The sequence below is a fragment of the Dama dama genome, chromosome 6 (assembly GCF_033118175.1).
Source record: "Dama dama isolate Ldn47 chromosome 6, ASM3311817v1, whole genome shotgun sequence".
In the NCBI taxonomy this organism is placed as follows: Eukaryota; Metazoa; Chordata; class Mammalia; order Artiodactyla; family Cervidae; genus Dama; species Dama dama.
Genome location: NC_083686.1, coordinates 32,593,454 through 32,609,564, shown reverse-complemented (window position 1 = coordinate 32,609,564; position 16,111 = coordinate 32,593,454). Strand labels below are relative to the sequence as shown.

At 36.7% G+C, this 16,111-nt stretch overlaps 1 protein-coding gene across 1 annotated transcript in view; it reads right to left on the bottom strand.

The window, feature by feature from the left end:
• Positions 1–16,111, bottom strand: part of LOC133058712 (transmembrane protease serine 11C-like) — a 55,992-nt gene that overhangs the window by 25,902 nt on the left and 13,979 nt on the right. The window contains exons 4-5 of the mRNA XM_061145583.1: positions 4,916–4,983; positions 3,361–3,524 (exon numbers count right to left, since the gene is read on the bottom strand). Coding sequence (XP_061001566.1) covers positions 3,361–3,524; positions 4,916–4,983 — 232 coding nt within the window. The remainder of the gene's footprint in view (positions 1–3,360; positions 3,525–4,915; positions 4,984–16,111) is intronic.

The window sequence follows — 16,111 nt, the reverse complement described above, 5'->3', positions numbered from 1 at the left end:
AAAAGCCTCTTGATGAAAGTGAAAGAGGAGAGTGAAAAATGCTGGCTTAAAGCTCAACATTCAGAAAATTAAGATCATGGCATCTGGTCCCATCACCTCATGGGAAATAGATGGGGAAACGGTGGAAACAGTGTTAGACTTTATTCTTTTGGGCTCCAAAATCACTGCAGATGGTGACTGCAGCCATGAAATTCAAAGACGCTTACTCCTTGGAAGGAAAGTTATGACCAATCTAGATAGCATATTAAAAAGCAGAGACATCGCTTTGCCAACAAAGGTCTGTCTGGTCAAGGCTATGGTTTTTCCAGTGGTCATGTATGGATGTGAGAGTTGGACTGTGAAGAAAGCTGAGCGCTGAAAAATTGATGCTTTTGAACTGTGGTGTTGGAGAAGACTCTTGAGAGTCCCTTGGACTGCAAGGAGATCCAACCAGTCCATCCTAAAAGAGATCAGTCCTGGGTGTTCATTGGAAGGACTGATGCTGAAGCTGAAACTCCAATACTTTGGCCACCTCATGTGAAGAGTTGACTGATTGGAAAAGACCCTGATGCTGGGAGGGATTGGGAGCAGGAGGAGAAGGGGACGACAGAGGATGAGATGGCTGGATGGCATCACCGACTCGATGGACATGAGTTTGAGTAAACTCCGGGAGTTGGTGATGGACAGGGAGGCCTGGCTGCGATTCATGGGGTCGCAAAGAGTCGGACGCGACTGACCAACTGAACCGAACTGAACTGAAATATCATATGTATGCTCTATTTTGATTCTTAAGCTATGAAATAACAAGATCATGTAACCATGACCTTATAATTTATAAAGGACATTATAAAAGAAAAATTGTGTTAACTAATTATAACTATTGAGGTTAACATCTCTATTTTTAAAAGAATGTAATATTGTTTAAGCATAAAGCATAAGTGAATATAAATTTAGGGGTTTGGGAATGCTTAAAGTCTTTTACCATTGAACCCACATGAGAGATTTTTCAGAAAACTATATGTTGTTTTCTAGGTTTTATGCTCACTGGTCAATTTGAAAAATCCTCTGATCTAGTGAGTTTATAATTGATGGAGAAAATGTTGATCTCTCACTGAAGAATACACATAAATACTGTTAGTACCTAGGACAGTAGTTGCAAGTGTCATTTTCTTGGAATTCATGAGTGAGTGGGAAATTAAATTACATGTTATGCTCACAGTTCTTAGCAATTAAGGCATTCTTTACATCTTAAATCTGGGGATAACAATGTTTGCTAGAGTGTATATGTGCCAAACTTGCCATCATCCTTTCTCAATTGGGGTTCTGGAAGGGGATTAAGCTCAAAAATCCTATGTGGCTTTTGTTTTGATGAAACTTTTATGCACCTAAAATATAATCCAGATGATTCAGAGTTTATGCATATTGTTATTCTACATGTACTCTTCTAAGCATAATAATATAGGAACACTGGAAGCTGTATTCAGCAATTCATTGTAGCTTAGAGCACTGGTCAGTGATGTCTTTTTCCTCTATGTTAGCAGCTTGTATGAAAATGAAATCCACAACCTTGACATACTTAGTGGGTGCTAAGCAACCCAACTAAGCAGGCAGCAATAAGGTCAGGTTATTCAGTAAGATGCTATGACAGCAACCTTGGCACCTAAATAAGCTTTCATAAATCCCTAAACCAGAGACCAATTTATGTGGTGACCAGTGAATATTCATAATCTCTTTAAGTAAGAACTGTCTTGAATGTGAGCTTTGTGTTAAGTCACTTCATTGTGATTTTGGAGGCCTAGCCCAGTTAGCTTCTGAGTTTGATCCTGCACCTGTGAACGCCCAGTCAGTTTCATGAGACATCTAGCTTCTGATGAGAGGTGATGGAGGAGAGAGAGGGAGTTTCTAGGCAACAGGTGGAGGCTAAGACAGTACCAAAGCACCATATGTACTTAAGTGTATTGCCCTTACCATTCACTATTCTTCAGAAACTTGTAGGATGCACTGTAATAAATAAAACTACAGAGAAAAGCCATAAACCTAGAAAATACCTTCAGCAAGTTCATTTTCCTGGGATCCTATGTAATGTTTTTAAAGTCTGGAGGAATACCAGGAATATAATGCTGTTTCTTTACTACGTGAGCTCATGCTTTTAGCAGATGACTTTCCAAAAATATATCCTTGGTGGTGAATTCTCTATAAATTGGAGAACTGCTTTATTTCTCTGTGATTTTTTTTTTTTTGAGGTCATCAGAGGTTGGATAAGCTATATGAGAAGGAAGGCTCTACAACAGAGCATTTAATATAACCTGAGGAGAGTCACATTTCAACAACATGACAGCTTTTTATTCAGGAGAAGCATATTCAGGTTTTGCTTTTTGATCCTTTTGCTATTCCAGACAAATGAACACTTGGAGTAGATTTTTTTCCACAAACATTTAGTCCTTCCTGTAGGCTAGGGATACTTTTTTTCCCTTGATCATATTAGTTGTAGTGGAGAACTGAAAGCCTAGCTTAGATGTGCCAGGCATTGGCTGTACTTTCATCAAGACCAGAGAAACACTGATCATCCTGGGAATGGAGAATGTGTGTCCCTGTCTTTTAGAAGCTGTCTTCCACAATATTGTCACATGACCAAGAATAAGAATTAGATTATATATAGGAGTGAAAGAAATGAAGTCCATTAAAGGCCTATCAAGGAATAAATTTGCTGTTAAGGAGATTTAAACTCAATTTCTGGAATTTGGGAGTCTAGATTCTTGAGACATCCAAAAGAACTTATGGAGAAATCATGACCCACAGAACAAGCCGTAAGAGTTCGAGTTTAAGATTGTCTTGTTTTGCAAAGAAAACTTGGGACCCAATGTGACTCTCCTTGGGTACTATTAGATGCTCTGTCATAGAGCCTTCCTTCTCATGTAGCTTATCCAACCTTTGATGATCTCAAAAACAAAACCACAAAGAAATAAAGCAGGTCTCTAGCTTATAGAAAATTCACCACCAAGAATATATATTTGGAAACTCATCTGCTAAAAACATGAGCTCACATAGTAAAGAAACAGTACTATTTGGCACCCTGATATTTGGCTCCATGCAAAGAAAACTTGGGACCCATATTTGGGACCATGATAATTTGGGACTATGATAGTTTTTTTTTTTTTTAATCTATTGTTAAGTAAAGTTTGATTTCAAGAACACAGGAATGATATTATATTAAAAACTGGTAACATAAACCTTAATTACTTTAACAGTGGTTAAAAGTAATAACCATTATCTATTAAATGATAATTAAAGAGAGCAGTATTGTTTTCAATTGCACAACAAAGAACCACACTCAAATTAAAAGATGAAAATTATTCTGGCCGGTACAATAGAAAGACTTACCTGAAAATCTGAATGAAGAATAATCTATACATAAAGACCCAGTTTCGCCCTTTAGCTTCTGATGTAAAATGGTTTCGATCTTATCTCGAAATTTTGCAGAAGTATTTGTATAATAAGATTTAAACTTAAGCACGGTGTGTATTATCACTTTTCCTTTGGCTCGGCTGCAAAACAGAAAAAGACAAAGAAATTATACTTTATTATGGAGTCTCTCGTTTTTAGTGGAGTTATTCTATTCTTTGGTTAGCAGAGTTCCTGGCAGTTTTCCAGTTCCTTTAAAGGGAGTGAAAATGGTACTTTTTTGGCATGGTGAGCAGTAAAGAAAGAGTGATTTAGACTCATGGGAATGACTTTATATTCTAGATCTATCATTTGCCAGTTCATTGATTATAGCAAGGAGTACTGTACTCCATATTGTTCATCTCTATAACGTGTACATGCTTGGTCGTTCAGTTGTGTCGGACTCTTTGTGATCCCATGGACTGTAGCCTGCCTGGCTCCGCTGTCCATGGAATTTTCCAGGCAAGAATACTGGAGTGGGTTGCTGTTTCCTTCTCCATCTCTCTAATGGTGATGATAATTTCATTTACTGGGTTATTGTAAACACCACATAAGATAATGTATATGAAGGTGTTTTGGAAAAATCTCAGAATGTTATGGGACAATTATTTACTAACATAAATGTATCTATGTTTCATAAATGCACTATGGACCTTGTAGGAAGAGCCAATAGCAAATAATGAAATGAAATGTAACAGGTAAAGATGAGAGAATCATTTATAGTTTTGTTTTTTTTTCTTTATTGGTGGAGGCACAATTGCAAGACTGGGTCAAGTTCTCTTCCTGTGAATATGTGAAAAGCTTACTTTTCTTTGGGCAAAGCCAATCACAAACACAGATGGCCTGAGGTCTCTTTCTCACCCCAGCCTTTAAAAACCCTATGGTGCTTTGTTTCAGGGAAGTTAAAACAGTTCTGGCTTCTCTTCTCTGTTGCAAAAAACTTGAACATTGTCTTCCCTGTCTGTTCAGTTTTGTCCGGTGTAATTTGTGCTTTGACAGCCCTGTGATGGGAACAATTTTGGCATGTTTATTGGAGGAATAACAGCAGATCTGCGTGGATATCAAGTGTTATATGAGGATGAGGGTACGAGATGAAGTCAGAGAGAAGCCAGGTCATATCAGGTCAGATGATGTATATTTTTGAGATATTAGCTACTCCTGTGTCAGACATTCTGTTCCTGGTTCTCTTATCTTATCTGTTCTTCCTTGTATTGAAATAATCACCTCATTTAAAATTTGCTCTTTGGCTTTGTACCTTCAAATGAAAAACAAATCCATTTAACCTGATACTCTCCATGAGTTGGAACTCTTGGTTCCGGTTTAATAATTTTCCAGCAGACTTTGAATATATTTTTTACATTTGAAACTGCTAGTGGTTTTGAAGACCTAGATTTAACCTTTTGATTATATACTATAGAAAGATAGTCTGTTAAATATAAGATAGGAAGGCAAAGGAAAACTTTATTTTTTGTGCATTTCAGGCTGTTTTACATACCTTACTTGGACAACTTGGGATTTGACATACTGTCTTCTCAGTCTGGACCCATGAAATGTTTCATTTATCTGTTAAAAGTAAAATGAATAGTAACTTATTTTTAAATTTTCATTGTGGAGAACTTCAAATATATGTGAAAGTATAGAAAGAAAAATGAACCTGATGTACCCACTAGTCAGCTTCACCAAATATCAATAAATAAATGACTAAATCAGTTTAATTTTACTACTACCCACATCCTAGGAATTAAACAATTACTTAATATCATAAAAAATACATAGTGTTCAAATTTCTCAGGATCTCATTTAAAAAAGAGATGTAATGTGTGTTAAACATGTATTTTTTAAAAGAATTACCTTTATACTGACTCAACTAATTCATGAATATTCTTAAATCAATAAATTGTGTGACAGTGAGGCAAAAATATTTGCTTCCTCCCTAACAGTATGAAAGGAAAGAATATTTTTCTCTTATTTTGGAGAAGTAAATTCAAAGGTTCACCTGATAGAGTTTATCTTCCATGTTCAGACTTCTTGTGAACATCAGTGCCACCAAACAGAAGTGTTCCCAGAAGGAGGAAATGTTTCTAATTTATTTTTACTTTGGAAGCTCTTTCTTCACATCTGGACTGCAAACCATTTTCCCTGATCTTTCAGTTATGTGCTACTGGTGGGTTCAAATCTCTCAGAGAAATTTTATGTAAGAGTCATTTTCTCATCTGTTCTGGATTTAACCTAATGGATAATTATTTACAACAGGGTCTTCACAGAGTACAAAATTTGCACTGTCCATAGCTTTTATTTTGGCAAAGATAGTCCTTCAAAAACAATCACTTATTATTGGAATTGCAGAGATTTAATATGTCTTTTTTCTCTGGCTCCAAAGCAATTGGAAGTATTCATTTATTCAATAATATCTATTGAAATAAAAGTACAAATTAATTAGATAGATCCATACTTTCTAGGAGATTCAATGAAGGAGAGAGATAATAAGCTTACAAAGAAATCAATATATAAATATGATGACTTGAGATAGGGTTAGGTGATATTGAAAATGCAAAATAACATAATGGAGTGATTCAGGGGCTACTATTTGAATGATAAAATAAGATAGTTTTTAAGAGATTGGATTGAGACTTGAAAGATGCAAAGTTGATAAGCAAGGGGAGAAGAATATTCTAGATGGAGTGAACAGCAGGTGATATAATCCCAGATAAAAATGAGATTAGTATTTGAGGGAGAGTGTGTAAGCTGAGGTTGCCCTGGAAAATAGCAATGCCATTACAGAGAGCCTATTGGGATAAATTTGGATTTGGTAATAAATTTGGATGTTATTCCTAAATATAATAAATGGAGGAATCCTGACAACATGGGAACTAAACTATCCTGTACTTTTCTTCAATTCTCTATTCCAGTCTGCCACTCCGGGGAAAATGGGGGGAGGGCAGGTGGGATTGGGTTTTATAGAAGTCCTACAAACAGGAAGGTGATGAGAAACTTTGTTTTCCATGAGTCAGGGAAGAACCTAGAGAATCATCTGAGAGTCCTGTGCAAGGAGAGAATCATAACAGGCCCTGGGAAGATCTTGGCTGACAGAGGTTTGTGAATATCCAGGGATAATTTTGACACTGGACCGTGAGAGTGTGTTTCTATGGACCAACAGAGGTCAAGAAGCAACTGGGAAGGGGGCTGAAGTTTTTTTGCTCCTGATGCTGGGAGAGTACTGGGTAGAAAGTGGGAAGCTGGAAGACTTCCTCCTGGGCCCTTGGTGAGGCAGGAGGCCTGCTGCCCCAACTTCAGCCTACGGGATTTAAGAACATCTCACCTTCTATCTTGTAGGATTGTCTCCAACAACAAGGCAGTGGCCTGAATACACCAACAAGGAAAAATGATAACACACATAAGGAAACCCAGAAGCCAGAGAAAGGAAATAACAGATTAGGTGCTCATCAAAACAGAACTTCTGGAGGAAACAGCAACCTAAACAACAATGACAAAAAAAGCACACATGCCAACATTCAGGTAGGTAAAAAAAAGACAATATAGTATTAAGAAGCACACTTTTCAAGTTAAAATATTTGGTAAGTCAATTTTAAAAGGTGAGTGTCATTCTTGAGATACAAATACGTGGCCTATAAGGCCAAAAATAATATATACTCTACTTTAAAATAGTAAAATTTAAAAAGAAGAAAACAAAGAGAAACAAAACAAAACACTTAGATCATGATTCCAAAAGCGGATATGAATAATAGAATCTTGAAGAAAGAAAAAATTATAGTAATACAAATAGTAGGACAAAGAGGTTCTGAATTAAAGAAAGATCAAAATCTGCATATTCAAAGAGAGAGACTGAGTTTCAGGCAGATTAGATATATCAGAGGAATATTTTCAAATTTTAGATACAAAGAAACACTTCTACCAACTTCCATGTTGAAGCTATGTTCTTGGCCAAAATCTTGGCTTATTTGCCCACTGAAGCTGGATAAAAAAATATGGAGACAGGGTTTGTAGGAAATAGAAAAGGGGCTTTAATTCTCAGCTGGCCGAGAGGGGAATACGGTAAGCTCATGCCTCAACTGTGCCCCGATCCATGAGGAGTCGAGGGGCTTATATTAGTTGAAGGCTCACAGTCAGGAGTCAGTGATGAGGAACAAATGTGTTAAGATCTTGTCAAAAACAGTCACAGGCTTGTGTCAGTAACCCTGTAATTGAATCTGGCAGTTCACTGGCTCTGTGGCCTACTTTCTGATATGTAACTGCAAGAGGAAGGGTGTTGTAAGGGTAAACAGCAGATATAGGCTGTGTTTAGCACAGAGTCAAAGGAAAATAGGTGTGAAGTGTAGCGCCTGCAAAGTTAGGAGGCAGAAAAGCTAATTTAGTTACAGACTTGCAAAGTTAGGAGAAGTTCAAGTAAAAAAAATAAAAAATAAAAAAACTAGGAATGTTCTGGCCTGCTCACTGTTCTCTTTATTTTCTTTGATTCCAGGGAAAGGAAAGAAAACAACTCATTCCTCTTTTCTTCCTTGTCATTGCGACAGTTAAAATATATTAATAGAAGAAACAGAATCAATTTCATCTGTAACATTTGAAGATAGAAGCTGGTGGAATAATAGCCTCATACCTGAGAGAAAAAACTGACTATTCAACAATCCTATTCCTAATGAGGACATACTCTCTCTTTAGAGTAAAAGAAAGATATCTATGGATACTTGAAAATCCAGTAGTATAGCTTTCACATATCTCAATAGAGAAAAATATATGACTAAGGGTTCTAGGAAAGTAAAATCTAAGCCAGAATTGGGGTCTTTATGGGGGAGAGATGAAGAGGAGAGGGAACAAATTCAGCAGTGAAACCTGAGGGGTGTGTGTGAAATACAATGAATTTAAAATTGAAATGCTTGCACCAGAGACAGCGTACTTTAAGAAACAGGCTGACAATACTTCAGCAGTTGTGGTGCTACCTCAGCAAACCTACTTACTAGGAATAGGAAAGGAGGGCAGAAGAGGAGAGGAAGCAATGCTTCAAAGCCCTATCAGTGGGAAACAGGAATGTGAAGAGAGAAGAAACGTGAAAGTATGTCAAAGGCCTCCTATTCTTGCATTAGGGTTTAGGTAAGGAAAATAATGTCTTGTTAGGGCTAGTAATTTTTTTAATAATAGACAAATATTCATCTAACTGAGTTTCAGGAAAGATAACTATTAACTAAGTACATTGAAATTTTCAAGAAGAAAAACATAGAATGAAAAAGAATGAAAATCAGCAAGGATAAGGAAAAGAGACAAAAAACAATACATTATTTACTTAAAGTCAACTGAAAAAATGAAATCAGGTATATTACCTGCTACAATTAATGAGAATAAAGCTTTGTTATTAAAGAATCTATCAAATTGCATTCAAAATTAAAACCTAGTTATCTATTAGTTAAAAAGAATCATACTTGTAAATAAAGGGATAAAAGACTGTTGAAAAGAAGCTATGAGAAAGAGATGCTATACAACTAATGTGGCACACAATATAGAATCCAAAAATAGATCCCAGGTTATATAGGGACTTAGGATACAACAAGGATGGCATTTTATTTTATTTATTTTTCAAATTAACATTAAAATTTTATTTGGAAAAATGTAGTTTAAATTAGGGAAGATCTAGATTTATTTCATGTTTGTACCTGTGTACTCACTGTTTAAAGACCACAGGTTTGAGTTCTAAAACACAGAAATTCTTATATAGTTTATTTTGTGTGATTTCCACTATAAGAGAAAAAATGTAATGGTATATTTATGATTTTATATACAGCCTTATCAAATATGTTCCAAGTACAAGGGAACTTCCATTTGACCATTTACTGAAATATGTGTAAATGAAATATGTATAAATACTGATGGATCTTAAACAGACCTATTGCGGTGATCATTTCACAATATATATATACATAGAATCATGTTATGTACCTGGAACCAACACAATGTTGAAAGTGTTAAATATCAGTTACATCTAAAAAAAAGAAAGAACTGAAACCTTTAAAAACTTTGCATGTCTAATGACTGGAAAAATTTTCTACATACTGGATTCTGATTCCATAATACCAAGACTAATTTATCCTCCTCTGCCACGTACTTCTAGTGTTGATGTTGACGATGCATTCATCATCATTTTAGGGCCCTGACCCTCTTCCTCATATAACAGTGTTAATTTTCCTATGAGATGCGTAAGTTCTAGAAGCTATCTGTGCAGTAAAGAGTAAACTCAGTTGGCATAGGAACTTTGTACATGCCGAAGGAAAAGAGAGACCCTTGAGCGGTTACTGAAAGATAACCTTTGAACCTTGGATTATCCTGCCTGAGAAGTGTCTTGTAAATCTGAGGCTTTGGGCCACACCAGACTTCAAGTTAACACAGTGATCTGTGCGGGATGCTTGCTTTTGTTTGCCTGGGGCCCTGGTCAGGGTATATCAGTTTCACCTCTGGAGGGCCTATAGACTAAATAGTTAAGGTCAGTCATGTGGCCACTCCATGCTTATGCGACTGGTGACTGTCCCCCAGCAATTACACTAGATGCCCTAAGACTTGTATGAGATTCACTGTGGGTGTTGGCAGTATTTCATACGTCAAGCATTTTGTGAATGGGCTAGTAATTATATGTAGCTTATGAATTGTTATGATGATTATGCTTAAAACAGTGACAGACACTGTTCTTAAAAAAAAAAAAAAAGCTGTATAAGGGCTTGTTAAATAAAACTAAGGGTTGAGTACTGGAAAGCCAGAGTTTAGAATTTGAAAACACGCATCAAGCATCAGATATGGGATGACAAAGTTAGATCAAATACCAAAGGGTCAAAAGGCAAAGATCTGGAGCAATAAATAAATAAACACCCAGAGATACATGCAAAATGTGAAGTAGAAGGAAATTTGATTTGGTTCAGGACATAGATCCCAGTTGAAACAAAAGTGCCAGAAGACCATCTTGTTGGGTTCTGGAGAATCCTATAGAGAAGTAGGATTAGGTATGTGTGCCTGCTCAGTCCCTTTAGTCATGTCCAGCTTTTTGTAACCCTATGGACTACAGCCTACAGTCTCCTCTGTCCATGGGATTCTGCAGGCAAGAATATTGCAGTGTATTGCTATGCCCTCCTCCAGGGGATCTTCAACCCAGGCATAGAACCTGTCTCCTTTATCTTCTGCATTGCAGGTGGGTTCTTTACCACTGAGCCATTGGGAAAACCCAGGATTAGGGATAGAGCCTGGCAAATAAATCTCTCCTGCCTCTTTCTTATACTTCATTCTGTAGAATTTTTTCTTTTTTTAATGAAGCAGTGGAAACACCAGTGATTGCTTTGGTGAAGGAAGAATGTTGTGCTTCTTCTTATGAAAGGATAGCATTTTAAATCACAGGAATAGGGTGAATTATTTAATAAGTACTGCCAACTCAACTGGCTCTCTATACTTGAAAAAAAAAATTGGGGCTCCTACATTGTACTAATTCTGGAAGGGGAAATGGCAACCCACTCCAGTATTCTTGTCTGGAGAATGCCATGGACAGAGGAGCCTGGTGGGCTGCAGTCCATGGGGTCGAAAAGAGTTGGACACGGCTGAAGTGACTAAGCATCACCTTGTACTAAATTATTTCTGTGTGAATAAAGACTTAAAAGTAGGGGGGGAAAACTCCCAAGGAAATTGGATACACTTCTTTTCATGGGCTGTGAAGTCCATTTGAATCAAGACCAAAAATTCAAAAAATTAAAATAAAGTCAGCATAAGACCACATATATAGTCAGATGGTAAAAAGTACATTTGGGAAGATATTTGCATGTGAATAGTAAGGAAAGTTTTAACATCTATAATTTACAGAGATATTTACAGATTAACAAGGATAAGCAAACGACACATTAGAAAAACTGGGCAAAGAAAGTGAACAGGAAATTCACACATGAGAAAGCCCAAATGGTCACCATGTAGAGAAAAAGATTCTCAATCCCATCACTAGTTAGAGAAAATGCAAATTAAATTCACAATAACATATACTTATCAAATTAGCACAAAGTGAAAACTGTGTATCTGTTGCTGGGGTGGGGTGGGGGGTTTGGCAGAGGAAGAGTAGTCAAATACACAACTAGTGAAGTGTGAATTATTTCAATCTTTTAGAAAACAATCTGGCAATGTTTCTTAAAATTAAAAATTCTCATTTGATTAAGAACTCTCAATCTAGAAACCTATCAAATGTTTATAAATATAAGGATGTATATAGAAGGACAATTTTTGCAATGTTGGTTATATTAGTCAAAACCTGAAAACAAAGTAAATAACTAAAAATATGGTGAAAATTGAATATACTGTGCTACATCCATATTGATGAATATTATGCAGTCACAGAAAAGGTTAAATCTTTACATTGACTTGGAGAATATCTGTGAGATATTGCTTAGAAAAGCAAACAAATTTCAGAAGATTGTGTATAATATAAACCCTCTTCAGTAAAATACTGATAAACACTCCTATGGATTTTCTTTTCTATGTAGGCTAATTAATCAAGGAGGAGAATAAGAAAGGATATATGCCATTTTGTCGATATGAATTACTCGGAGGTAGAGTTTGGGGATATATGTAGAGGGAGAGGAAGGAGTGGGAAAAAATAGGGAAAAAAGCAAAAGGAAGATTGAACTTAAAAAAAAAAAATCCATTTATGTGTTTTACCCTCTCCTTCCATTTACATAAGTCTTAATTTTATTTTTTATGTTTACATCTTTATATAAATATGAATGAACTTGAACATCTTTGGAGGGTTTTAAAGCTGGTAAGTGATGTGATTTGATTTTCATTTTTAAAGGATCCCTTTAGCTCCTGTGTGAAGGATGGATTGTAGGGAGATTATATGAAAGCAAAGAAGCCAGTTAGGAGGCAAGTGTAGGAGTTAGGCAAGAAAAATAATAGGGGCTGCAATTAAGGAGAAAAATACATGTTATGTTTTGTTTTGTTGTTTTGTTAAGTTGTGTTTTGGTGGTGGAGTCAATAGAATGTACTAATTTGTTGATTGAGAAAAGCATTTCTTTGTTAAGTGTTTGGGTTGATTTGGTGTTATTTACTGAGAAGTATAAGGCAGGAGGAGAAACAGGTCTTGGGGTAAAGATCTAGAGTTCCTTTTTTGGAGTCATCAGTGTTGTTGGCTTTTAAACAGAAAGTTTGGATGAGGAAGTTAGAGGGAGTACAGAAAGAGAAGACAGGAGAAGATGAAAGGAAGAGGTAAGAAAGAGAAGGGAGGAGGTGGGGATTCTCTGGAAAATGCAGAGGGGACCACCTATATTTAGAGATCTACAGATGATAGTGTGCGTGCATGATGAGTCACTTCAGTTATGTCCAATTCTTTGTGACCCCGTGGACTGTAGCCCACCAGGCTCCTCTGTCCATGAGATTCTCCAGGCAAGAATACTGGAGTGGGTTGCCATGCCCTCCTCCAGGGCGTCTTCCCGACCCAGGGATTGAACCCACATCTCTTACAACTCCTACACTGGCAGGTGGGTTCTTTGCCACTAGCATCACCTGGGAAGCCCTACAGATGATAAGGAACCACTCAAGGCTGCTGGGAAAAGCAGCTAGTGAAGAAGAAGGAAAAATGAAGAAGGAAGTGTCTTGGACACCAAAAAGAGAAAAGGAAGAAGGACGAAGATAATCATGGGGCTAAGCTCAAGTAAGAAGTGACCATCAGGTTTGGCAACAGTGAGGTCTTTGGTGACCTCTGTAAGAGTAATTGAATGGGGTAGAGAGAAAGAAATTCTAACTGGACAGGGTTAAAGTGAGAACAGGTGACAAGGAGGTGGAAACAGCACACGAATCTAATTTTTTCAACAAAATTTTACTGAGAAGAGGAGCAGGAAACTGCTGCTGGAGGAGAACACAGAGTCAAGAGCAACATTTTTAGAAGAGGGTGTGTGAGCTAGCTACTGATATCTCTGAAGAAAAGACCATGAAATACTGTACTGCACTCTGGAAGAGCAGTATCTTGTTTCCCGTAGAAAAGAAAGTGAAAGTGAAAGCCGCTCAGTCGTGTCTGACTCTTTGCTACCCCGTGGACTATACAGTCCATGGAATTCTCCAGGCCAGAATACTGGAGTGGGTAGCCTTTCCCTTCTCCAGGGGATCTTCCCAACCCAAGAATCGAGCCTAGGTCTCCTGCATTGCTGGTGGATTCTTTACCAAATGAGCCACAAAAGAAAATCCTATGAAAAGAGGGAATAATGCAACTACTTATATACTCAGAATAATGCACCTGTTGTCAGCTTTCCTAGGCTGCAGAAATATTTCTGCTGATCTACTTGAGCTATTTCATTATTTTTCTTCTCTCACTCCTTCCTAACCCCCTTCCTCCTGACTTTTTATTTTCCTATTTCCCCAAATATTATTTGAATATGAGGGAACGTTTCAGGGCAATTGTACGGGGAGCATACCTGTAGCTACAAAGAAAAGACACAGTGACAAAATTCATACCACAGATTGTGATTTCTGTAGATATTCAGAGATGGCAGACAACATTTTGAGTTGGAGTGGTTAGTTAATAGCATCCTAGAATTGATAGTAATAAATCCACAGATTCATGAAATTTAAATCTATAAACTGCCTTAATCTTAACTGGTCCTGTTCTTCAAACAAGTAAACAGAATCTTGCCCACGCTAACTACTTATGTAATGGAGTGATTATGCCAGAAATGCAAGCTATATTACTTCCTATATTTTCCAGATGGCTAGCTGATTGTCCTAACAATACTGAATTTGAAATAACATCTTTGTCATAAACTAAAGGATTTTACTGAATTTGTGATTAATTTGCACAGGATTGACATAATTAACATAAAGTTACATGTTTTTTCCCCTTATTTATTCTTTCACATTGTTTAGCAAGATTTCATATTTTTATTCATATGGATTGTTTATAATTTGTGTTAGTTTCATTCATGAATATCATATAGACTTTGTTGCTATTAAGTGGAATTTAAAAATAATGTTATATTTTGTTACTTTTGGTAATTAAGAAAAATATTACTTTTTAGATGTTGGCCTGGTAATTGGCCACCTTACAAAACTCTACTGCTGATTCTAATAGTTTTTCAGCTAAGTCTTTTGAGTATTAACCCTGGTGGCTTAACGGTAAAGGATCCGCTTGCTAATGCAGGAGCCACGGGTTCAATCCCTAGGTCAGGAAGATCCCCTGGAGAAAGAAATGGCAACCCAGTCCAGTATTCTTGCCTAGGAAAACTCATGGATAGAGGAGGCTGGTGGGCTACAGTCCATGGCATCTCAGAAGAGTTGGACACGACTTAGTGTCTTAACAACAACATTATCAGTAAATAATGACCTTTTCCTTCATTCTTTTTAACGTACACATATTACTTCCTTTCCTTTTTCTAATTGCATTGGAATAGATTTCTAGTAGAATATTTGATTCAGTCCTTTAATTAATTGACAATATATTATTTCCTGTAGAAATACTTAATACCTTACATTGGTTAATTAATTAGCTATCTACCGTGACTTTCTTTCATAACCTTTGCTTTCTCTGATCTCAAGGTTATTCCAAGTTTCTGATGGACAGCTCACTTTCTTGGAGGCCAGTATTTTTATCTCCAGGGAGTTATTTGTCAGCAACTGTGATGCTGAGGTTTTACTCTCTAGTTTTTATCTTCCAAAAACTCCTCACTCTTTTGGTGGCAACACTTCTTTCATTATAAGACACATTGTTTTTATTTGTTTTCTGCCATTTTAGTGAAGTTTGAGGAGAGAGAGGGATAAATTCTCACTTTTTATTCAGCAATTTTGCTTTGGAAGTCAGGCTAGAAACACTTTGAAGGAATAAGTAATGAAATGTAGTGAATGGTTAGATAATGGAGAAGGAGAGGTCAAAATTGACCTTAAGATATGGGGGCTAGGTGAGTCTGAGAATGGGAATACCATGAATTAAAACTATGGAAAGAGGCTAGACTCAAGATCAGAAATGATGCCTACTAAATGATCCTTTAAAAAATCGCTTCAGAATGAACTCAGACACCCAAGCTTAGCGTATAATATTTGTTTAATAAGGTGTGTATAGATGGGTGATGTAGACCCATCCTTCGAGTGAATAGTAACTTTAGGCTTGGGGTGTTCCAAGAAGCTGTAAGGTGGATTTATGAGAGTTTCCCCAGTAACAGTCACACAATTCCTATTTTTAAGAGCCTCAGACTCTTGGCACACCCTGTAGGAAAAAGGTTGTTAGATATTTGACCTGAAACCAAATGCCAAGCTTCAGAAACTCACTTAGTTTCTCACTAACTTATGTTAGTGGTCATTATCACCCCTTACCCCTGCAACCATGTCTGCAGACATCCTGCCCTGAGCATCTAGTACTTATTTCTTCTTTCCTTATGTTCCAATCGCACAAAAGAAAGCTAGTGCATCAGTAAGTTTTGTAAGTTTTCTTCATACCATTTGAAATATGAATAATGTCTGTAATATTGGTTGCATTTTTGATAAACCTTGGATCATCTCAGTTCCTTCATGTTAGAAACTTAATGCACAATGATTTTCATTCAATATATCAGATTAGCACTTTTCTCAATAGCTTATACTGGAGAGTACATAAAACTTTTAAGTGTTGAGGGTCATAAAACTGAATGAACACTAACCTAATTTTTACTCAACCTGAGACATTGCTAATCTGTATTAGATGGAA